Here is a 26,597-nt window from a genome sequence, read left to right on the forward strand (position 1 = left end):
CCAAATATCTTGACTTGGTGAATCTTTATCTTGGATCGAAGTGAGCTCTCTCACGAAGTCGGCTAGAGCATGAGATTTGATAGCCTTTCTACTTTCAAAGATGATATTAAACTTTGATAGATCAATTGCCCAATTCATCATTCATCCTGCCAGATCTGGTTTATGAAGGATCTGCCTTATTGGTAAATCCGTCCTGACCACCGCCTTATGTCCCTGGAAATATGCTCTGAGTCTTCTAGCAGAGATCAACAAGGCGAATGTTACTTTTTCCATCTTATGATATCTAAGCTCCGCTCCTTGTAGCGATCGACTTGTAAAGTAAATCGGCTGTTGGCCTTCCTCATCTTCTTGCTTTAACACAACATTGAATGCTATCTCACCAACTGAGAGATATATTATCAAAGTTTCTCCCAGCCTTGGTTTTGACATAACTAATGGGGAAGCCAATCATTTTTTTATTTCCTGGAACGCTGTTTCGCATTCCGGACTCCATCTGTATTGTACCTCTTTCCTCAACAAACTGAAGAAAGGCAACACTGTTTCTGCTGATCGTGGCAAGAATCTGGTAAGGGAAGCCAACCTTCCTGTAAGCTGTAGTACTTCCTTCTTGCTTTTTGGCGCTTGCTTATCTAGTACGACTCTACACTTATCCAGGTTTGCTTCAATACCTCTGTGGGTTAACATGAAACCCAGAAATTTCCTAGCAGGGACTTCGAAGGCATATTTTGCCGGGTTTAACAAGATATTATGCCCTCTCAATTTTTCAAAAGTCTGCTCCAAGTCTTTGATATGCACCACGGGCTCTAATGACTTTACTATTATATCATCAATATATATCTCCACATTCTTTCTGAGTTGATCTTCAAAAACTCGGTTTATCATTCTTTGGTAAGTGGCCCCCGAGTTCTTTAATCTAAATGGCATGACATTGTAGCAGTAGTTTGCCTTTTCTGAAATAAAGGTTGTTTTATCTTGATCATCGGGATACAATGGGATTTGATTATATCCTGGATACGCATTCATAAAGGATAACAATCTGAATCCAGAAGAACTGTCCACTAATTGATCAATGTTTGGCATGGGTTATAAATCTTTCGGACATACCTTATTTAAGTTGGTATAATCCGTACATACCCTATATTTTCCCTTTGGCTTCTTCATCATTACTGCATTGATAACCAAGTAGTATATCGTATTTCTCTGATGAACTTGACTTCTAAAAGCTCCTTCACATGATCCTCCAGAACCTGCCAATGTTCAGAACTGAGTTTTCTTCTCTTCTGGGCCACATGCTTAGCCCCCGGGTATACTGATAGCTTATGACAATAAAATGTAGGACTTACTCTAGGAATTTTTGACGACTTCCATGTGAAGACGTCTTTATTATTCATAAGGCATTTGATTATTTCAACTTTCACTTTATCTTCTAGGCCTTTTCCAATCTTGGTTGTCTGCTCCTGCTCTTTTATTGTTATTTCCTCAAGTTCGCCATCAGGCTCGGGTCTAGGCAATTGAGTGTCGTCTCTTATGTCTAATTCCACCATGTTAACAGAATTTTTCTGCCTTTGCAGTTCTATTGAAGACGGGCCAGCTTGATCTCCTTCCCTAATCCGGGTTGGAAATGAAGGCCCATTCTCAATGGCCCTTACCGACTTGAAATAACATTCTCGAGACTCCTTCTTATCTCCTCCAATCGTAACTATCGTGTTATGTTTACCCAGCATCTTTAACTTCTGATGCTTAGTGGATACCAACATATCCCAATTATGGATAGTTGGCCTTCCCAAAATAACATTATAAGGTGAAGAGAGGTCGGCAACAATGAACCTCAACCTTTCAAATTTTAATGCCTCCTTCAGTCACAGGGTGAGTCCGAGGTCAATGTACCTTTTAGGGGAGGTGTTTTGACTGTTGAACGCAATCAAGGTGGTTTTACAGGGTTTTAAGTCTTCTTCATCCAGGTTCTTCTTCTTGAATGCATCCTATAGGATTATGTCAGAACAACTATTGTTATCCATAAATATCTTCTTAACCCGGCAGTTAACCAATGTTTCAGTGATAACCAAACCATCAACATATCCCGACATCACGTTTTTTAATTCTTCTCTTGTAAAATACAAGAGTGGTGGTTCTGGCTTGCTAAGGTCTTCCTTAAATTTAGGTTACTCTCGGACTGAAAGCACCTCCTTTAAATATTTTCTTCGAACGCTTACTGTATCTCCCCCTCCTCCAAGAGCTCCACTTATGACATTGCATTCAAATTTTGGTTCTATGAATCCATCATCATCTATAACCGACTTTTCCCCCAGTCTTTCCTCCCTCAGCTTCTTTTCTTTAGCCGGACTCCAAGTTCGACCCTTTATTTTCCTGTTGTTCCTCCATTCTTGGATTTTTATTAGATATTAGCGCAAAATTCCATCTCTAATATACTTTTCAATTGCATCCCTTAAATCCCAGCAATCATCAGTGGTATGGCATGGTTTGTCATGAAAAGCACAATATCTTGTCTGGTCTAGATTGCCCTTATTCATCAAAGGTTGAGGTCTTTCCACCTTTTTCATTTCGGTTGAAGCCACCTCCCTCCATATCTAGGATCTCAGTAGGTTGAGTGGTGGATATTTCTCATATCTTCCTCTTGGCGGGAATCTTTCCTCAGGCTTTTTACCTCGAAACTCATTTTTCCTCCTATTTTCGGCTTTCTCAACTTTACTTAGGCTTCTTTTCTTGTCAGCATTATCTATTTCCATTTGCTCCAGTTCAATGTACTTCTTTAACGGGGCTGTGAATTCTACCAATGTTCTAACCGAGTCTTTATAAATAGATTTTTCCAATCTTGAGGATCCATGTAACCCTGCTACAACTAGGTGTACATGAACGTTCTCTGAAAATCCGGGGACTTGTAATGCCCTTCTTTAAAATGGACCAGGTATTTTTGCAGTGATTCGCTGGATTGTTGTCTTATTTTTCCCTAAGCAAATTCTGATTTTGGTTGCTTTTTACTGGTGGCGAAGTTTAACAAAAACCTCCCACCAAATTCCTTAAAAGATCTTATAGATCCCGCTGGTAACAAAGAGAACCACATTTGAGCTGCTCTAGTCAGAGTTGTTGCAAAAAGTCGCGTAATCAATGGTTCCTCTATCTAGAAAGGTTGATAACACCATTGATATATGTGGTTGTATCAAAAGCATCCAAATGGACTTGAGGGTCCTGAGTTCCATCATACTTTGGCAATTCAGATAAATTCAGATTTTCTGGGAATGGTGCATCAACAATTCCATCCACCAAAGGCTATCGTTGCACTGCCCCTTGTGATATTTTCTTCTATATATTCCTGACACATCACCTGTGTTCCTGGCTTGTCTTACTTGATCATAAGACCTAGTATTTTCAGTTCCTCTCTGCACTTCAATGTTATTACCCCTATCTCCGCCCAGCAGATGACCTCTATTGTTTCTCCTTTCATGTAAAATGGGTTGTTCATTTTGGATAGCTCCATCCATTGTACCATTGTTTCTTCTATCGCGACTGAGAGTTGGGTTATCAACCTTTCTCTGATTTCCTTCAGCATTTTTTCTCATTTGACCGAGGTCGTTTCTATGCTCAATGTCAACCCGACGGGAACTTGATATCCTCAATTCGTTCATGACCTGAGTCATAGCCTGTCTAGGATCCGAGTTCCTGGCTTGCCATAACCTAGCTTCCAGATCCCAGATCTGTCATGTGTCTTCTTCTCTTTGGAGTTGATTTCTCCTCTCCTTTTCTTCAATCCTTCTTAGGACTACAGCCACATCTTGATCTGTAACCCGCTGGTCATGATTTACTTCAACGGGGATCTTCCCTACATTTATGGCTTGTGCACCAATTGGTTGCAGTCCCTCCACGTATGGAGCATTCTGATTCACAGCAGGAGTTGATGCTGAATCAGAATGCACATCACTAATGTGCACAACGTTATGATCCATCGCCTGTTGATTCTCAGAAACGCGCTGACCCGCTGGATCTTCGTGTATTACAGGGATTTGTCTTGGCTCAATATTTAATACCAATGGCTGTCGATAATCACTCCTGGTCGTACGTGCCATGCTTTTTGTGAGATTTAAAATTTTTAAAATCTCCACATACAGCGCCAATGTTCTGTCTGTATGACAGAGATGTCTAGCCAGGGGCTAGTGGATCAATATAGGATCTTGTGCTCTCTCTAGATACCTATGAATTAGGTATTTTGGAGGTAGCAAATCACTGTACATGATTATTAGGCCTTAGACCGAATGGGGTGGTGGTGTGTGTGCACAATGATTGCATAATAGTAATAATAGAGAGAGATTAGTCCATTCATGTAGTCTTTAGCTCCTATTTATAGTGTTTACCTTAGGGTTTGAGCCATTTGGGCCTCGTTCCTCTAGGCCTGATCCGTTGTCTGTATGTTACTCAACAGTCCATCATCTGTTGGGCCTCTCAAGTATATAGGCCTTATACAGGTCCATAACAGGGATTTTAGTTGAGTAACACCGAATTAGATAATCATTTATTGATTATCAGAAGCTTCAATTAATAACAGCTGGTAGATCCTCAGGTTAGCTCGAGATAAGGGATGAAACATTTTTCAGTTGATGACGACTAGTGAATTATATGGTCTTGGATTTTGGACTCAAGTTTGTACCCAAGAGCAAGTGAGAGATTGTTGAGTTTTGCTCTTTCACTAAAGCTCAATTGAGCCTAGCATGTAAGAAGACCCAAGAAAACTAGAGCCCATTCAACTTAAGGCTGAGGTTTCTTGGAACCCATATATATTCTACACTTATAGTCATCAGCGTCTAAGGTCTTCACTTGGTTGTTGCAATTAAGGGCTGAGATAAGGTCATCTCCGTGATAATAGGAGAGTACCTACACACCGGCCCTATTCCCCGAGAGATAGCTTGGAAGGTTTATCAGAGCTTAGAGAGATTTGTTCGTGGTGCAACCCAAGGGAGATTGATTCATGAGTTCGTGCTAGGACGCAAAAGACTCTAGTTCGTATAGGATCATCTCAAATTTGCGCTACAAGAGGTAATTGTAAACGATAATTATACGTTGCATCCGAAACCGTAATAGTCTAAAACAATTCCACATATCCAATTGCGCCTACATCTTCTTCTCTACAAGGAAAAAGGAAAATGGCTCAAAAAAAAATATAGAGGGGAAGAAAAGGGAAAAAAATTGAAATGCATAAAGAAAAAGTGCCCTACAAGTTCACTACAACGAACGGGGAAGAAAATGTTCAAGACAACCCCCACCGCTTACTTAGGTACCTTAAAACCGGAAAGATGCGTTAACGCTCGTGCACTCTAAGGTGGTGATTTTGCATTTTGCGCGTCTTGAGTTAGAAGTTAGTCGTTGTTTCTTTAAGTAAGCAATTTGTCGTTTTAGGCCATTGTCCTTTTACTTCGTTTGTTCTCTTCTACTAGCTGAAGTTTGTACTGTTCAATAACGATTGACCTCGTTGAAGTTACTGAGCTGTGCGCCAAAACTTAATTGCTCACCAGGAAGATAATAAGTGAACATTTAAGCATTTAAACATAATCATTGCACTTCTTTAAAAAATTTACAGAGTTATAATTACAATTTTAGAAGGTTAATAATTTATATCATAATAAAAAACTTGTATTCAATCAACTACAATAACTTCCTACTTTTTTCCATTAAAATGCAACAGAGGGTGACATTCCCTGTGTCCACATATATCAACATGAAAGTTTCATGTGAATAATGAAGGGAACACGTAAACGAGGCGTTAACTCCTCCACAACCTTAAAAAACTACTCTCACACGTTGTCATTTCATACTTCTTAGCAACCCAAAACCACTATTCCGTAGTCTCTGCCTTTCCCAATTTGGAACTATCTTTCTTTCTCTCTCTTGACAACCTCTGCTAATTTAATTTTATCGAAATAACTCAAAAACAGTTCACACAAGGAGCACAAAGTAGCATACGCCATCAAACAACAAACCATTCGAACCACCGCGCTTAAAAATTGCATCACAAGAGCTCACAGTACGTAGTTCATCACAACTCTTCCATGGCAAAGTTCGGTTCCAGAAACAAATCCTCCTTATGGCCCTCAGAAGGTTGTTTCTTCCTCGGTGGAGCATTAACAACTCTTCTTCTAATTTGGGGTTTATGCTCCTTCATAATCCCCATCCCCAACAACAACCCCAAACTTAACTCCGTCGCCACCAAACTAAAATTTCCCACAATCCCTTCCGGCGCCGCCGAAAACTTGGCTCCCGATTTGCTTTACGACCCGCTGGATAGAACCTTCTACGACGACCCAGAAACGAGTTACACCATGGACAAGTCAATGAAAAACTGGGACGAGAAGCGCAAGGAGTGGCTGCTGCATCATCCTTCCTTCGCCGCCGAAGCACGTGAAAAGATTCTCCTTGTGACGGGGTCGCAGCCGTCAATGTGCAACAACCCAATCGGCGACCACCTCCTCTTGCGATTCTTCAAGAACAAGGTGGATTACTGTCGCCGACACAACATCGACATATTCTACAACAACGCACTCTTGCACCCGAAGATGAACACTTACTGGGCCAAGTACCCTGTTATTCGGGCCGCGATGATGGCCCACCCGGAAGCCGAGTGGGTCTGGTGGGTCGACTCGGACGCGGTCTTCACCGACATGGAGTTCAAGCTTCCACTAAACCGTTACAAGGACCACAACCTCGTGGTTCATGGTTGGAAAGAACTGGTACAACAGAATCATAGCTGGACGGGGTTAAACGCTGGCGTTTTCTTAATCAGGAACTGCCAATGGTCGTTGGATTTCATGGATGTGTGGGCCAGCATGGGCCCACAGACACGTGACTTCGAGAAATGGGGTGAGAAGTTGAGATCAACGTTCAAGGACAAGGTGATCCCTGACTCGGATGATCAAACAGCGCTGGCTTACTTGATAGCGATCGAGAAGGACACGTGGATGGATAGGATTTTCTTGGAGGACCAATACTACTTTGAAGGGTATTGGGTGGAGATTGTGAATACTTACGAAAACGTAAGTGAGAGGTATAATGAGGTGGAGAGAAAGGTAGAAGGGCTTCGGAGGAGACACGCGGAGAAAGTTAGTGAGTCTTATGGTGTGATGAGAGAGAAGTATGTGAAGGAGTTAGGGAAATGGAGGAGACCCTTCATCACACACTTCACTGGGTGCCAACCTTGCAATGGAAACCATAATCCAACGTATGCTGCTGATGATTGCTGGAATGGCATGGAGAGAGCTCTTAACTTCGCTGATAATCAAGTTCTGCGAAAATATGGTTTCGTGCATCATGATCTCATGGATAAGTCTGTTTGGCCATTACCCTTTGATTATCCTCTTGCTTAATCCTGTTCATCGGATCCAATTATGTTTGAATAAAGTAATCATTAATTTTTTTATTTATAAATTTTTATTTCGATAATTAAATTTATCAAATTCCTTATATATTAAGAGTCAGGCACTCATGTGAACTAACATCTTATGTGTAGGTGATAGTGTGATAGCTAGACCTAATTCTTTTTTCTGGCTTTTTGATCATTGTGTCTCTCATTAATTAAAAAATAATTAAATTGCTCCTTACTCAAAATATGCCCGTTCATCTTCTACCTATATGCTCCACTTTTACCGTTTTTCACCTGGCGCTTTAACTTAAGTACCCTTTAGTGATTTTTCATATTTGTACTGCTTTTTTGTTCGTGGAGGAAAAACACTTTGAGCAAGAATTTTCTTCTGGGTTTCAACTTAGAAATATGAGCTCAAGTTCAAACACCCATGTTACACTTATCTACCGCAATCGGAGGCATTTTGAATGTCCCAATGGTGTACAATTTGAAAAAAAAAATGAAAAATGATGAAAAACAAAAGGGGGCAATACATACAGTGAACTCAAGGGGGGGATTTCACCAAAAATTGGGGCTATAATACAACCAGTGCATTCATCGGTTAATAGCCAAGGTAGAGACTATAGGTTGTAAGGATAGTATATACAACATTAGTAACGATATATGTGATGATGAAGATGTGGAGTGTGTTATAGATGCATTTGCTGACCGGAAATTACAAAATTTTATTGAGATATATGTTGAAGTTGAATCTGGTCAGTCTTCATCTTTACCTATGTATAACACCCTATATGCATCCGGATTGTTATCATATTACGGTAGTAAGCATAGCTCAATTGAATGCAAAAGCTAAAAAAAATTAATTTTGCAGACATGCAAGATCACTTTTTTCTTTATTAACATAGCAATATAAAATCCATCTATATCCTTATGTAATTGCAAAATCACAATAGAATTCCTGAAATGCCTCAATACATCAAGTAGTCATGACCAACGTCCATATCTCAGGGCGTATACAAAATACACAAATACATCAAAGATATGGACAACCCCCATGGTCACGAAACAAATAAAACATAGATAGTCTGGTAAAAATATAAAGTAATAATAATCATGTCACGGTACAATAATCATATCCATAATAATCTGAATAAAACATGCATCTCAAATAAACTTTATTCCGGCCTCTTGCCTCGGGAAGTATCCATCTCATGGACATCCGCACTTGAAAATGTACCCCACACAGGGTGAGATCTCTAAACAGAAATCTCAGTAAGCAAGGGTTCTCAAAGAATTCCTCCGCCCCAAGCTCTCTTCGGTATAACAGTTCAAAAATAATAATTTAACAGTAATAATATAATCATATGATGTAACAATATATATATATATATATATATATATATATATATATATATATCCTGCATGTGTGCTAACAAGTCTATTGGCGAGAGAACTTATGATTTATGCACATCTGCTACACGCATAAAGCATAGGGCAACTACCCTATACTCACACTCAGGAAATACCACTCTTGTGCAGCTCTATACTACACTTAAGTATTACCATATTGTGTGTAATACACCACATAACATACATATATAAGAGTGCATCATTTCATCATCTCAAATAATAGATAAGCACATATACCATATAAAACTACCATCCCCTCTTGGAGTATGGTGGAACAAATGTGGATTAACCCTGAGAACAGGAACTTACCTGTCTAGTAGTGTACTCAAACTCAAAAGTCCAAATAGCAATCCACGGATCACCAAACTGCAAAATTACAGTCTATTTATGACAAAAATATTATTAATATACATATCCCAAAATTTTAAGTCAAATGGACTACATTTTCTTTTCTGTTTAGTGACTGCAACTCCTCCCAAAGCCCTCAAGCACAAAACTGCGTTTACTCTTTTAAAATTTAATTGTAACTCTTCACCAAAAATTCTAATATTTTAATATATTAAACTAGACATCTTAAGCTTTCCAACGAATTACTTTATGTCTCAATTGGAGTTGTATAACTCCAGTTATGTTTTTCGCAAGGTAACGAAATTTCCCACAGCAAGGTAGTAACTTAAAACTCAAACCGCGATCAATACACTTGTTTAATGGATCTAAATTTTCTTAGGATTGTATCCCTATGTGTTAGCTTCACATAGGTCTAAACCTCACTCAATTTGGAGCTCTATATCTTGAGATATCACAATTTTACTAAACTAGTGCATTGTTGTCATTTTTTTCCAGGCGGGAATCGATTCTCAGTTGCAGGGAATCGATTCCTCTGTGACATAATGCAGAAAAAATGCATTTCTTTTTCTTTTTTAGGGATGCTTCAATGGCATCCCAAATTCTCTAACTTCGATATACCCATTTATAGAAGTTCAATTAACTTTATTACACTTAGATTAACAACCCCCAACACAAATCATCAAAGTTCTTCTTTTTTATGACTCAAAACAAGCTATTTTCATAAAAATGCAAAAGAGATGGTACGAGTTTACCTTAGGGCTTCTAAAATAAGAGAAAGATGGATCTTTGCATGACTTTTGACCACCCCCAAACTACACAAAACAAGGTGCATGAAAATCAACTCCCAAAGCTAGGTTCTTTCTTCATAAAGATGACATCTTGGTACACCATTGTGTGTGTAAATGGCTCAAACACAAACTCACAACTATGGCAGTCCCTCACTCTCCAAAAATAGCAACCTCAATGCTTCAAAGAGTGTATCTTTTTCTCACAAAACACAAGCTTTCAATGATTCAAGGTTGAACCATGGAAGAAGGATGAAGAAAGCATGGTTCTTGGTCAATTTTCATGAAAAATGGGTTGACTTCCATGGAGTTCTTGAGTGGGCAGCCGTGAAGAGTTTTGGAAGAGTGGCAACATGAGTGTTAGAAAGTCTAGGGTTTTGTGCACTCTTCCCTATTTATAAGTGTACCCACTTAAACTAACAATATTAGTTCTAATAGCTCTACTAATTATTTTTCTACCAAACGTTATATTCTTAACCTAGACATTTTTCTAGGAATTATCATATTTTAATTTTAATTTTTCGAGACACTTTACCGATACGCGTTTTATACAGCGAAATAACCGATATTAATTCTGAAATCACTGCTTATTATTTTTACCCCAAACTTGATATTCTTAACCTAGATGAATTTATAGGAATATTCATATTTTTATTCGAATTACTTCGCCGGTATCCATTTATACCGCGAAATACCTGGTGTATACACTTTCCTTTAGTTAAGTGACTTAATATTAATTATTATGCTCTTTCCATATTTATCTAAAGTCAATTATGGAATTATTTCCTAAACTCATAATTAAATTATTTAAATTCCTAGTTTAGCGGTGCGGGTTCTTACACTATGCATAAGAACTCCATAGTATTTTGGTCAAGAAGACAGAGTTGTCCGTTTATCTTCACCTACAGAAGTGTTATGTCAGATAACATTATGGGAGGGAGAGGAGGATGAGGAGAAGGAGGATATGAATAGCGATAAGGAGGGAGAACCAGAGAGTGTTATTGTAACACCTCATTTGCGACCGGTCATGTTATCATTGTTTATGATATTAAGTGCAGTTACAATCGCAACAGTTCATTTAAAATACGGAAAATCTTTTTCTTTTTAACCACGCTTACATTTATAAAATACCCGTATTAAACATTTTATCAAAATGTGATCGTAACTCAAAACTATTGCGGAATCATAAAAACTATAGCTTAACATCATACAAAGTCTATTTATAGTTGCTAAGTGGTTCCCATAAACCAACAAAGCAAAAATACACAATTTGACGTTTTATCTACTTGAGGTACACTCAGTTTTTCCAAAACTGAAGATGAACCACATGTCCACAAAATCCCATCTTTTGGTATGTTAAACTAGACTCTTCTAGGCTTCCAACAAGGTATCACACTCCTCAATTGGAGTTCTATAGCTCCAAATACACTCGCCGTAAGTTAATACCTTAAAACTATCAACACTGCATTATTGGGTTTACAGACATCTCTCACTGCTTTCAAAACTTTTCGTGTTCTACCCCTCTGTTTTCTCCCAAATTTTAATATATTCTAGTAGGCACCTTGAGATTTAGTTTGATATATTATAAACCTAATTTGGATAAGAAATGAGAGAGATATGGATTTTGGAAAATCGTGGACATAGGTTGTGATACACAGCGCAGATCTGTGCAGTCCGCCTTCATTCATAAACTGGACAGATTCTACAATTCCAATCAACCCCAAGTTTTGTGACAATATAATTGACATCCTAAGCTTTAAAGTGAGGTATCACACGCCTCACTTGGACCACTATGGAGGGAGATATAGCTTCCCAAAGTTAGGGAAAATCACACTATTTTTCTAGAAAATTTGATAGCATCTCTTTTGGTATATTAACTTTTTCCAATTTACTCTAGTGTGTGTGCCAATACTTAAAAAGGGTACCTAATTGACCATAGGGTGGCACATAAATGATCAACATTTCTTGATGCTCTTACAATCCATAATAATCAATTGAATCATTTCCTAAGCCTCAAGTTATCATCCACAACTTACTTGATTTACAATATACATATTATCTCACTTATCCATTTCAATCTATTCATTTGTCCAATCATCTTCCATTATAATTATATAACATCAATATCTAAAATAGGCCTAAAGTCCTTTAATCACATATCCATATTTACATACACGAAATCCTCCAATGATACAATTAGGATTGCAACAACTAAATAAATACAACTATTACATAATTAACACAATAATCAAATGGCTTAGACACAAAAGCATTAACAACCTTAAATATGGCAACAACATCCATGCAAAATCAATGTTCATGCACTAAGTGAATGATACAAATAAGCAACTATATCAACATGCTCCAATAACCCAACATGTCAGCATGTCTTAGCAGTACCTAAAAAGGAGGCCCCATAACGCGGGGTGAGATTTGAAAATCTCAGTAAACCACAGGTCATGGAGGGTAACTTTATCCAACGGCTCACTCAAATGTGCAAACAAAGATAATATCCATATAGTATATCACATAATCAAATAATCAAATAATCAAACAATCAATCAATCAACGATCAATAACCAACTGGGCATAAATCCGAGAACATCCAATCAAGGATATTGTTCAAGGACTCTATCATATGACTCCAGAGACATTCCTAGAGTTTTAACAACTTTAAGGCACAACGCCAATCGGAACCCCCATAAACAGTCTTATCCGACAAAAGTCCCCCCAATTTTTACTAATCAGAGAACAGGCAATCTGGCGTCATGAGAAATCAAGCCTCACAAGCAATCAGGCCTCACAAACAACATGCATATTTCACTCAACACATTCAATGCATGAACATACTTTATTAAACATTATCATTTGTCACAAATTTCAACCATTTTCAAAGGACATGGTGGAGCACACAAAGGGATTAACCCCAGGACACATATAATTTTACATGTAAAAAGTTCCAAGCTCAATCAACTACAATCGGATCCGAGGAAAGCAACCTACAATGATCATACAAATAATGACCATCAATTACTAGACAAACAAGTTACAAACAACAACTTAACATAACCCCAAAACAAACCCTAGTCCATTACTAAAAAGGCCAAAATACCTTCTATGGTGTTTTAATTTCAACTAACCAATTCCATCACTTCAACAACCTTCCACAATACCATGACAATACTTATTTGCCTTACATTGCAATTTCACACAATTTCCTCCAATTAAAGCTTACAAGGACGAGGGTATCCTTAAAGAGTCTAAGGAAGTTTTTTCATGAATTAAATCATTCTAACAATAGTTTAACCTCATCAACCAAATCACCAATATACTCACACGCCCTCCATTAAGGTACAACACAATTTGCACTATTTTCACCTAAAAATTGCTATATGGACGAAAGAAAAACATGAGGAACCAAAGGATTTTTCAACCAATTCACACGCTTAAAACTCTTATTAAACTTTATGATTTATGATTCAAACAACCATCAATTTAATTGCATTATCCATCAATAACTTCCTTCACAAGTCATCGATCTTTCACTTTGATAATATGTCTAAGTGTTCTCACCAAAATCACTTAAATTTTTATTGGATTTCTACCATTTATTTATCTATACAAACAATAAATTCCAAAGGGACATAGTCATTAAACCTCTCCAACCAACCCCACCAACATAGACATCCTTTATGTCTTCAAAATTTTCAAGAATTCGAAAGGTTATCAAAATGACATTTTGAACACATTGTTACTGTTTATTTTTAATCCTTCTCATTCTTTCCAACTACAACCAAGTCCAAAAATCACTTGAACATCACTATTCAAGCTTACAACTTTCATGAAACCTAAATATTAAATCATCACAAAACAAGATGAAAGTAAGATTTTCTCACCACAAAAGTCTTCAAAATGGCCTAAGGAATGGATTCCAAGCTTCCAATGGATCAAAACACTTCTCCAAGCTTCATGGCTCCCTGAAAATCACCACTTTCAAGGTGACTTTTCTCCTCACTCACTCATTTTCTCAAGGATTTCTTTATAGGATTTTGATCATCAAAGGATTTCTAAGATTTTTCATGTTGATAGTTTCTTGATTTGATGACAAAATAAAAAGATGCAAATCCAAGCTCTACATACATGGAGGTTTCGGCCGGAGAAAGAAGAGGAAGACAAGCCTAAATGGCTAATTTCATGACTTAGAAGATATTTTCTAAGTTAAACCACCAAATTTGACTTTTTCATAAAGTTATAAAATATCTAATATTCAATTTACGTAATTATCCTAGGGTTCAAATTTTTGGGGTTTGGGTTCGGATTTTTCCCAAAAAAAAAAAGGAATATGTAAGTGCAATGACAATGATTTCACAAGATTAAGGCTTTAAAGATGGTCGGATGAGATAACCTCTTGATGAGTTGAATTAGAGATGAGAAACAAGAGAGATTTTGGTATAAAAATGGGTATAAGTGAAATGAGACCGAGACATATAGATATAGAGTTGTTGACATTGTTTAGTCGATTAAGCAACAATGGCTTAATCCATTAAATCACGAGACATGCATTTTGCAAGTGTTTTGAATGTATAATCGATTAAGGAGCGGCAGAGGGGCAGATTGGTTGAATATTTTGGATGAGAGAAAAATGGATATTGTTTAATTAATGAAGGGCATAAAGGTTAAAAAGCACAAGTACTGGTTTCATTAGTTTCTATTTCAGTTAGATTGATTTTAAGAGAATTTATTTCCATTGAAAAATTCAAAAGTCTTTCTTTCAAAATTTATTGTATATAAGTGATAGAATAAAATTACTTGTCAAATGTAATTATAAATTTAATTTAAATGTTTTATAAATCATACATCTAAAAATCAATTTTATTTTATGTAAAAGAAAGAAATAACTCAAACAGTAAAAAAAACACAATTTCTCATAGAATATATTAATTATACAATCTAGAAATTAATTTTACGAAATTACCCAAAAGTCGTGGATTTAATGTTGGAATTTATTTTATGCATAAATAAAATTTAATGCATAAAACGAGTAAATATTCTTTACGTAATGATAATAATAATAATAATAATAATAATAAATAATGTTATTATCTTATATGACTCAGGAATCATTACGGTTATATTTTTAGCAAAAAGTATGTTAAGTTATATGTTATTATCTTATATGACTCAGGAATCATTACGGTTATATTTTTAACAAAAAATATGTTAAGTTATATATATGTGTGCACACACATATATATATATATAGAAAAAGAATATTTTTTCGGCAACTTGAGATAAGTTTATTTTCGACCACCCCAAAACTACGTCGTTTTGTTTATTTATTTTCTTATATTAATTGATTCACATTTGAATAATTATGATTTTCTTTTTCTCTCTTTTTCTTTATCATCATTGATCCATCTTTGTACAGTTATGATTTAGTAGTCGGAGATAAAATTATCTCAAGCAGCTTGAGAAATGATAAGCCCATATATATATATATATATATATATATATATATATATATATATATATATATATATGTTTACATTTCTGCAGCTGTTGTACGTGCAACAATCAAATACTTGTCATATATATATATATATATATATATATATATATGAGACAGGATCCTTTGACACCGGTGTCAAAAAAAAAGTTTGACACCTCATCTGAGAGCCGTTAGATTAAAAAAAATCAACGATTCTGATTTGAAAGTATGTGACACCATTGATTTTTTTTAATCTAACGGCTCTCAGATGAGGTGTCAAACTTTTTCTTTGACACCGGTGTCAAAGGATCCTGCCTCTATATATATATATATATATATATATATATATATATATATATATATATATTTGAAAACATTAAATGCGGGGAATCATAACTATACAAAGGATGAAAGAATTAAATGTGGGGAATCATAACCATACACTTATCGTTGTTGTACGTAAAACGGCTGCATAAATGATTTTACCATATATATATATATATATATATATATATATATATATATATGTATATATATACATGGGGTAAAAATTTCTTCAGCCATTTGAGATAAGCTTATCTCAAGCCACCCCTTATAACTATGTATTACGGGTAATACATATTATAATATTAAAATTATTTTTTTCTCTCTCTTCAAACATTTGTCAGAACTTGTCTGCTGATGTGGAGTGAGAGAAAAAAGTAACTTTAACATTATAACTATATACTGCCCATAATACATAGTCATAAGTGTATGGCTTGAGATAAGCTTATATCAAGTGGCTGGAGAATATTTTTTTCAATATATATATATATATATGGTAAAATCATTTCTGCAGCCGTTTTACGTACAACAATGACATGTGTAAGGTTATGATTCCTCACATTTAATGCTTTCATCCTTTGTAAGGTTATGATTCTCCGTATTTAATGCTTTCAAGTATATATATGGTAAGTATTGGATTGATGCACGCTATGTAGCACCGATACTGACACGGGACACGTGACACGATACGACATGACACTCCGACACGTTAATTCTAAAAATTGTTAGATTTCAACACGTTAGGACACGTTTTGATATTATATAATATTTTTAATTCATGTAGTATATATTATATTTAATATTCAGTAATTTAACAAAAAAGTGAATCTAAACTTATAATATTCATAAATTTTGCAAAGAAACATAAGATATCCCAAATATTTATATTAAACTCAATAAAATGGTAATCGTAATCCAACGAATCTAATAGTTGGAACTAAAAACTCAACGCAACGTAACCTTTGAACCTTTTTTGAATTTCTATAACGCGTGTTGGAGTGTCGGGGATTGTCGGAGTGTCTGAGAGTGTCGAGAAGTGTCGGACACGACACATCAAGGTTTTTGAAGTGTCAGTGCTTCATAGGCTGCACGTACAGCAGTCGCAGAAATGTATGGCAAAATGATTTATAATGTGACTGCATATAAGCATTGGGGCAGTCACCTGAAAACTACGTCGTTTTGGTTGAGATAAAGGAAGTTCGCGTTCAAAATTAATTATAGAAAATGGAAATATTATATTTATTTTCAATTTTGTATGATTATGATTTCTCGTATTTAATGCTTTATATTTATTTCTGTCTTTGTATGGTTATGATTTCCCATATTTATTGCTTTCACACTATAAAACGACGTAGCTTTATATGACTGCACCAATGCTTAGGTGCAGTCACTGTACATCCGCTAAACCCTATATATATATATATATATATATGAAAAAAATATTTCTATAGCTACTTTAGAAAAAAGTTATCTACAGCTACCCAAAAGCTACGTCGTTTTGATTAATGAAGGGTGTTTTAGTGAAATGTATATGATAAAAAAATAAACAAAATTACGAAAACTCCCTTTTATTAATTCACCTAAAATTACAGAAACATCCTTCATTAATCAAAACGATATATATATTTTTTTTTTTTGATAACAGAAACGATATAATTTTTTGGATAGCTGTAGATAACATTATCCAAAATGGCTGTAGAAATGTTTACCCCTATATATATATACACGTCAGTTATTGTTCACTCAACCTGCACTGTTGAAATAGTACCGGTCATACAACTTGTACTGTAGCAATAGTAAATTTTCAATCTATCTAAAGGGTTGCTTCAGATTGTTGAAGGCATCCTTTCATTTACCAAGTTTTAGAGAGATAGTCTAGAGAGAGAGACTGCGAGGTACTTCTGAGTTTTCTCTTCTTCTCTATTTTCTCTTTTAATCTTGTAATATGTATCTGAAATTTTTATGTTTTGAATAAAATCTGTTTCTATATCTGCATATGTAAAATCAATTCTTCTCTTCTTATCCCTTCACGCTAGTGGAATTACCCCAGCGTTCACCTTAAATTTACTTATGCCTTTAATTTTTGCATTTTAATTCATAGTTATTATTCATGTAGTAGCCCGTCTACTTTCCTGCTTTCCATTTCTGCTCTCATTTCTTTAATTTTCCCCTATCACTTCCGCAACCCACTAGTATCAGAGCCTGATGGGAAAGTAGGAATATATGGCTAGATCTAAACTATCTGTTATTTATCTGAGCTTTATGTTAAGGTTTTAACATGTGTTAGAAGCATGTATGATTGTAGGATGAGAAATGAACGTCTAGAGAATTTGTTCAGCTGTTGCAGTAAGTCCCATATGAAGGACAGTAAGTCAAATTTGCCGATGTTGAACAAGGAATCAAGAAGATCTCTGACAATCTGTTGTTTATTTACGTTAAAATCTTAATCTAATGCTCAGTTGATAAGAAATAATTTAGATCTATCTTTATCTTGCTATGGAACCAAATGATGGTAATGATACTTTAGGAATACATCTTTTATTACTATGTTTAAATCTTTCTCTTTCAAATTCTCTTTCAAATCCTCCCAACCATCTTCTTCTTCCATCTATAAAGATCAAGCTAAAAATCAAACAAAAAATATGTTTAAAGAAGAAATCTCCTTTGAAAATATAAATTACGATCTGGATAACTGAGAAATTTCCAAAATTCCAACAAATGAACTGTACAAACCTTAAGGAAACTTCTTTCAGAAATCTGACTATATCATCAGAACAGTTGAAAGAAATATCCCTTTAAACAATGAATTTGAAGAATTTAAACTATTGTCTAACTCTTCAATACAAGCTCATAAACAAACTTATAATTATCTTCACATAGGATGTGTCCAAGTAGCTATCAAACCTCTTGGAATTGAAGGTCTTAATGCCTCTGTTCTCTTATGCCTTCGTGAAGGCATAACAAATTCACAGATTCTATACTTGGAACTGTTGAAACAAGCCTAAGCAATGGACCAATCTTTTTCAATTGCTATCCTGATCGTATGGTTAGTCTTCAAGATAAAAACATCTTGGATGTCTTAACATTGGATGTTGAGGCAAGTGGTCTGGACATGAAATACAGATCTATTCCAGCAGCTCTACTTTTTAGGATTCAATATAAGGTATTGAATTCTTCCATCTCCAGGATTCTTAAGCCCAAGAAAACTGGGGAAACTACTCTGTTCCTCACTGACATGTCTAGAGAAAATGTCACTGTGCCCAAAACCATCCGTTGGACTGACGTAGTCCTCCCAGAAAAATGGAGGCTTGAGAAGGCAACAGCTGCTCAACCTAAGGCCACTCCAAACTTCAGAGAAATCAAACAGTTCCCTAGTGGTGCTGTTGAAATCACCTTCAGAAGAAACTCTTTCAGCTCTGCGAGTTCTTCCAGGTCTGTCCAAACTCAAGATTTTCGTTCTGAAGATTTTCAATAAGCTCTTTCAAGGAGATCTTTTTCTACAATCTCTGAACCTAGTAGGTTCAATCTCCATCTTCAAGGATTAGACACCTCTTCTTCTATTCTTAAACCTTCGTATACTCAAAAAGAAGAAGAAAATGAACAGAATATTATCCAATCTCCGACCTATTCCTCTATCCATGAATCTTATGATGTTATCTAAGTTTATTATAGATAAAGAAACCCTTAGGAAAGACTTTAATTCTGAGGAACGGTCTCCTAAAAAAGAATGGTTCTTCCAAAATTATAAGGGAATTAAAAGACAACTAATTCAAGAAGAATTTTATAACTTTCTTAACAAAATAAAGTTAAACATTCCTTTCTTTGATTGGTTTCAAGTTTATTCTGTCCAACAAGACATTGATTATCCATTTAAAACTCCACAATCTGCAAATGTCATCACTGTTTGGCACCTGAAAGAAGGAGAAATCATCAAGTCTGAGTTTCCGCCCACAACATCTTTCCATCTCCCAAATCTTCGTGATAACCAAAAAAGATCTGTTCTTGCTTCACCTTTTAAATCAAAAAATGAAAATGAACAAATTTCTTCAATGGATTTTAAAAATCTTATTGAACAATCCAATTACACCAATAAATATCTTCAAATTTTGGGTGAAAAACTTAACAAAATTGTTGAACCTTCATCCTCAGCATGTTATAATAATTCACACACTACGATTCAAACCCCCAATTATTACTAGATAACTGCTCTTATTGTTTTACTGTGACAATAACTATTCTAATTAACTCGATTACAGTTTCAGGCCTAAAATACTAGTCCTCAATTATCACATTATAATTGCTCCTCTATTGTTAACTTTATCAATAGCTAAAAATTAAAAAAAAAAGACAAAAATAATAATAATTTAAGAGATGCATTTCAAGCTTCTAATCAACCTGCAAATCGGTACAAATCAAATATAAGAAGTGGACTCATTGAATTTGATCAAACCCTGATTGTCAAATTGTTTTGGAGAAATATCCACAGTATGTACAATGCGTTTCCCATTGAAGAAAGACTTACAATATGGTTTTTATAATTTTTTTTCTCTAGAAAATCAATTATTAGGAAATTGGAGGGTATTCCCTTCCCTTGCTTGGGATTTAAAAAAATAGTAAGGGGAAAATTGGAGGGTCAATAAGATATTTTTACAATTTTATCCTTTTTCTAAAATTAATATAATTAGTATATTTCACAAATAAAATAAAATTTAAAATTGCTAAACAAAATTATTTATTTATTTTTCATACTACTAAAAAAGATCATATTTTCAACAAAAATCCTACGTTGAAAACGACAAAAATTCTGTCAAAGAAATATTTTTTTCGTCGAAATACATTTCATCGAATATGATGGAATTTTTATCTGATGAAATACTTTACAAAAATAAAATTTCAGTCAAAATTTTCCACAACATTTAGTTTTCGTAAAAAGTTTTGACGAAAATGATTTGTTAAATATTTTCGACAAAAATAATTCCATCAAAAGTTTTGATGGAAAAAGAATTCCTTTAGAAATTTTGACGAAAAATTTTCCGTCCAATATCTTCGATGAAAATGTGTTTCAATGAAAATTTCAACAGAAATTTTTTTTCAAATATTTTGAGGGAAATGTTTATGTGAAACTTTAGACAGAATTTAGATTCTGTATAGAATTTTGACGGAATAATTTTTTTTTTGAAATTTTTTACATAAATGTTTTTCTTCGAATTTTTTTACGGAAATAATTTCCGTTGAAATTTTTTGACGAAAATGTGTTCCATTGAAAATTTCGATAGAAACATTTTTTATTGAAAACAATTTTTTTCAAAAAATTTCGATAGAAATGTGTTTCATCAATAATTTTGACGAAAATTTTTTCGTCGAAATTTTTTGACAGAATTTGGATTCTGTTAAGAATTTTGACGATTTTTTTCGTCAAAATTTTTTATAGAAATTTTTTCCGTCAAAACTTTTTACGAAAAATTTTCAATGGAAATGTGTTTCGTTAAAATTTTGACAGAATATTTTTTCTGTCAAAATTTTTTACAGAAATATTTTCTGTCAAACAGTTTTGACAGAAATGTGTTCCGTTGAAAATTTTGATGGAAATATTTTTTTATCGAAAAACTTGACGAAAATATTCAATGCAAATGTGTTTCGTGAAAAATTTTGACAGGAATTTTTTTGTCAAAAAGTTAAAACGAAAATATTTCCGTCAAAAACTTTCGACGAAATTTAATTTCAGTAAAGAATTTTGATGAAATTTTTTTCTGTCAAATTTTTTTGATGGAAATGTTTTTCATTGAAAATTTTGATGGAAATATTTTTCGTGAAAAATTTCGATGAATATGTGTTTTTGTGGAAAATGTTGAGGAAAATGTTTTGACGAAATTTAGATTCCGTAAAGAATTTTGACAAAAAAAAAATTCGTCAAAATTTTTTACAGAAATATTTTTAGTCACAAATTTTGATGGAAATGTTTATCGTAAAATATTTTGACGTAATTGTTTTACGTTGAAACTTTTCAATGGAAATGTGTTTTGTAACAACCCTTAATATTAACTCTTATAAGAGATGTTACATGAGTTCTTTAAATTTTAATATTGACGATAAGAAAATTAAAAAGGAAACTTAAACAAACATATACTAACGTCACTTTATACATATCATTGAGTCAAGTACACACTGGAAATATTTTACAATGGTCTTACATCCTACTATATATTACATCACTTTATTTGTATCTTACATCCTTACATCACCTAATTATACAATACATGGGTCTTATCCTAATCTAGTCTATAGGTGTAGGTCTCCACACTTTCAGCATAGAATATTGCAGCAGCTCCTTGATTTCCTACTACAATATAGAATTCCATGCGATCATCGTAAGAGTAAAGATTGAGACTCCATCCTTCACCTGACAAGCTTAGGCTAGGCATTATGATTTTCTAGAAAGGTTAGCAACAAATAAAACATGAGAAAATTCTCAGTAATATTGAGGTTCTTTTTCTTTTTTAACTATAACCATTTACAGCTGTAGTAACAGAAAATATCATTCTCTCAATTAATAGAAAATGAAAAAGCAATAGAATAATAATAAACACTACACTGTATAATATTTAACTGAAACTATTTAAATACCAAATTTATGTGGGTTTCCTGCATGTGAAAAGTTCTATATGGCGGAGCTCAAACCATGATAAGGCGTCCCTTACCCTTTAACTGTCTGATCCCAAAACTTTATGGGTCAGTTCACAGTAGTACATTACGGTTAAAATTACACATCCTTTTAATATTTATTTGGTACCAAATAATTTGTTGTATCTTACTACTAAGGAAAATTTAAAATTTAATGAATATACTAATAACATAAGAGGTAAAACAGAATTAAAAGAAAGATTAAGGTAAGAATGTAGATGCAAATAATATTTAATAGGAGAAGAGAAAAAAATATTTTGGCAGAATAACAGCATTACAATTTTCTTAAATAAATAAATAAAAAGAATATAACTAAAAGGAAGAAAATAGAGAGAGTTTTACTCTCTCAATACTACCTTCTCCTCCTCTCCCTTTACTTCTCTTTCTCGCTGTTCTTCGGATCATTTTTTTTTCTTTTCTACGTTTGCGTTCCTTCTCTTCTTATTCTGATTCATATGTACCCATATATATAGCCCTTGTTTTTTTAACTATTTTGACTGGCAAAAAAATTAATTTATTGCTTTTTTAATAAAAAAGTACGAATAAGTAGTCATTTTGAAATTAATTACGAAAATATAGCAGTCAAACACGCCTCTATGGGGCGTGACCGGTTGGAGAGAGACACGCCCAATGTTGGGCGTGACCTAAGCGTGACTCACACCCACATGGGGCGTGACCAAGTTGGAGAGAGACACGCCCAATGTTGGGCGTGTTTCACCAAGTGCTGCCACGTGTCACAAAAGTCAATAATTTGACCGTAAAACTTTAGAAGTCCATAACTTCTGACTCGGGTATCCGAATTAGGTAATTTTTTTTTGATTACACATAACTTTTCGAGATCTACGTAATGACACCTAATTTGACCTATTTTGTCTCTCACAAAAAAATTTGAATTCACAACAATGATACCATAATTATTAAAAATGACATGACTTTGTTACCTTATAATTATTACTAAAAATAATCTAACATTTTTATAATCATGAACAAAAACTTAAAAATCAAAATAAAACGAAAAACACTCACTTAACTTTTTAATATAAATTATTCGATATTCTGTCACCGACAGATGTTAACTTTTATTAATTATAAATTTCATAAAATTCTTCATTCAAAATTTTAAAATATATCTTAATAACATACATAATTAACCTTATCATAACTTACCATAATCATAAGGATCTTTATTATGAATGTTTCTAATCATAAGAGTGGTTTTCTGTTAATTTTTGTTTAAATGTTCTTATGGTATCATTATTGTAAATTCAATTTTTTTTTGTGAGAGACAAAATATGTCAAATGAGGTGTCATTACGTAGATCTCGAAAAGTTATGTGCATTCAAAAAAAAAATTACCTAATTCGGATACCTGAGTCAAAAGTTATGGACTTCCAAAGTTTTACGGTCAAACTGTTGACTTTTGTGCCACGTGGCAGCACCTGGTGAAACACGCCCAACATTGGGCGTGTCTCTCTCCTCGGTCACGCCCAACATTGGGCGTGTCTCTCTCCAACCGGTCACGCCCCTATGGGGCGTGTTTAACTGCTATATTTTCGTAATTAATTTCAAAACAATTACTTATTCGTAATTTTTTATTAAAAAAGCAATAAATTAATTTTTTTGCCTATTTTGACTACCTCTAATGATTACATCTAATTGATTTCTAACCAAACTAACTAAAATTTTGTCTAAATCTAACTATTCTTTACTAATGTAATAATTGCATTTAAGCTTACCAAAAAAATAATAATAATAATTGCATTTAATACAAGTCTTATCATTCTGATTTTTTTTTTACACGTTACTAGATATCTAGAAGATTCACATTTTGATAAGCTTCAATTGTTTTTTTTATTGTTATTTTTATTTAGACGTTGCTAGTTACATATATATATATATTATTATTTTATTTTATTTATTATTACTATTATATTATTTTATTTATTTAATACTTTAATATATATATATATATATATGTATATATATGTTATTTTGTCATTATTATATTTTATTGTATACATATATATATATTTATTTATTTCTTTATCATTTTTATACAATTTTATTTTATACATATATATATTTATTTATTTCTTTATCATTATTGTTATTTTATTTTATACATATGTATATTTATTTATTATTTTTATACAATTATTATTTTAGAATATTACATGTTTCTTCAAAATTTTGGACGAAAATATTTTCGTGAAAAGATTTGACGGGATTTAGATTCTATCTATAATTTTGGTTGAATTTTTTTTCGTAAAAATTTTATGTCAGTAATTATGGCAAATTTTGTTCTGTCTCTAATTTCGTCTTTAGTTTTGAGGGAAGTTTTTTGACGTATATGATTTTCATCAAAAATTTCATCACTATTTTTAACGAAATATTTTTCGTCGATAAATTCTGTCGGTATTTGAGATTTTTCTAATAACGTCACATTTAAAAATGATTCACATTATGTAGTTTTTACATTTTAATGTTAAGGGTAGATAAGTAATTTTTAATATTTTTCTCCTTAAACCCCCCAAATTGGGAGAACTTAAATTTTAAGAAGAAGGAGAGTTTTAGAGGATTTAGTAAAAAACCTCAATTTCTTCCCTCATTTTTTTAACTCACAAACAAGGGAAGAATTTCCAAAAACCCTCCCTTCCATTCCAAAAACCATCTCCCAAACAGACCCTAAATGTTTGCACAATATCCTTTTTCTAAATCATATCATGATTTAAAAAAAATTCAATTTTTTTATGAAAAGACAAAACATTTTAATTAATATTCCAAAATTTAATGAAATAAAATTCTACCTTTCAAATTAACTTTTCAAAATTTAATAAAAAAAGAATTAAACCTTTTAAATTAAACAGGATCAAATCTTCTAAAATTGTACACTCGAAAGGAGTAATTATTTGGTAAGACATTATCACAATAACTTGTCCTCTAAAATTGTGCACTCGAAAAGAGTAATTATTTGGTAAGACAATATCACATTAACTTTTTCTTTTTCAAATCAAAAATCAAATCTTAAAAAATCTATTTAAATTAAGAAAAAATCCTTGACAAAAAAATTTATTTATTATATTTAAATAAAAAATTAAGAAAACATATTCATTTTGAACCAATTTACAAATTTATTACACTCACTTTCGCTCCTCATAGACAAAATTAGTCTCGTCCCACGGAGACAAAACACCTATAAAAGTTTCGCCACTAATCTCGCCTCACTTGGGAGAGGCTCAGTACTCCAAAGCATGCCTAAATCTAAATCTGACTAGTCGCCGAAAGCTATAAGTGACCAAAAAGCAAACAATATTATGACACAACTTCTATCTATGTCTTTTTTTGGATTTTTGATACTTATGAGCTGGAAAATAGCAAAAATCTGAAAAGCAAAGAAAATCAAACAAAAAGGGAAACAATACGCAACCTAGAATCAAAATCAGAAATACATTAGTTTTTCTTCTTTTTCCTTTTAAAATTTTTGGTTTGGGACTTTCTGTATTTTCAAATCTCAAAAACAAGAAACTGGGACTGGAATTCAAAACAAGGAATCTCAAAGGCAAATTGGAAAACTCAAACAAAAAGATAGACAATCAAAATATTTTTTTTTTCTTTTTTTTTTTTTTTTTTTTTTTTTTTGGGTCGAAGAGTTGATTGAAGACAAAACTAGAAACTGAAAAGACAAACACAATCAGCAATGCTCTGGTGTTTTCGTTTTTGCGTCCAACCAAAGCAATAAGCACTAAGTTGGCAGACAAGATGGGTTTAATCACTTTCAGATGGGTTTTGAAGAATGACAATGAAATGGGAATTCTAGGGACGTTTGGGAGAAGAGAAATTTTTATTTATCTAGGAAATAATATTACTGAAATATAGTAGAAAATATATTTTTACTGGAATGTTACTAAAAGGTGTTTGGTATGACCAAATTTTCCAAGAATTTTATGGTTAAATTTACTGAGTGTGTGTTTGGTTAATTGTTAAATATCAGTGGAAATCAGAGGTTATTTTACAAAAATAACCTCACTTTTACCTTTTGTTTGAAATATGATATTGAAGAGGTCCTTCTAACAAGGTTAATTTGGTCCATATTTTTGTGGGTCTTCTTTCACTTGCCCAGGCAAGAAGCTTTTCCATATAATCTATGGAATTTTTGAGATGGGGATTATACACAATTTCTCAAAGAAAACCAAATTCCA

General features: G+C 33.5%; 1 protein-coding gene across 1 annotated transcript; it reads left to right on the forward strand.

The window, feature by feature from the left end:
* The first annotated feature begins 6,053 nt into the window (after nt 1-6,053).
* Nucleotides 6,054-7,367, forward strand: LOC133288384 (galactomannan galactosyltransferase 1-like). The gene has a single exon (XM_061486126.1). The coding sequence runs from the start codon at nt 6,057-6,059 to the stop codon at nt 7,365-7,367; it is 1,311 nt and encodes a 436-aa protein (XP_061342110.1). The 5' UTR covers nt 6,054-6,056.
* The last annotated feature ends 19,230 nt before the right edge of the window (nt 7,368-26,597 follow it).

This window comes from Gastrolobium bilobum, unplaced genomic scaffold (genome assembly GCF_033153095.1).
Source record: "Gastrolobium bilobum isolate Gb01-03AN ecotype WA unplaced genomic scaffold, APGP_CSIRO_Gbil_v1 utg2810, whole genome shotgun sequence".
NCBI lineage: Eukaryota > Viridiplantae > Streptophyta > Magnoliopsida > Fabales > Fabaceae > Gastrolobium > Gastrolobium bilobum.

What these genes read in the sequence shown, in the direction of transcription:
- LOC133288384 (XM_061486126.1), top strand. Translation starts at nt 6,057, where the DNA reads ATGGCAAAGTTCGGTTCCAGAAACAAATCCTCCTTATGGCCCTCAGAA.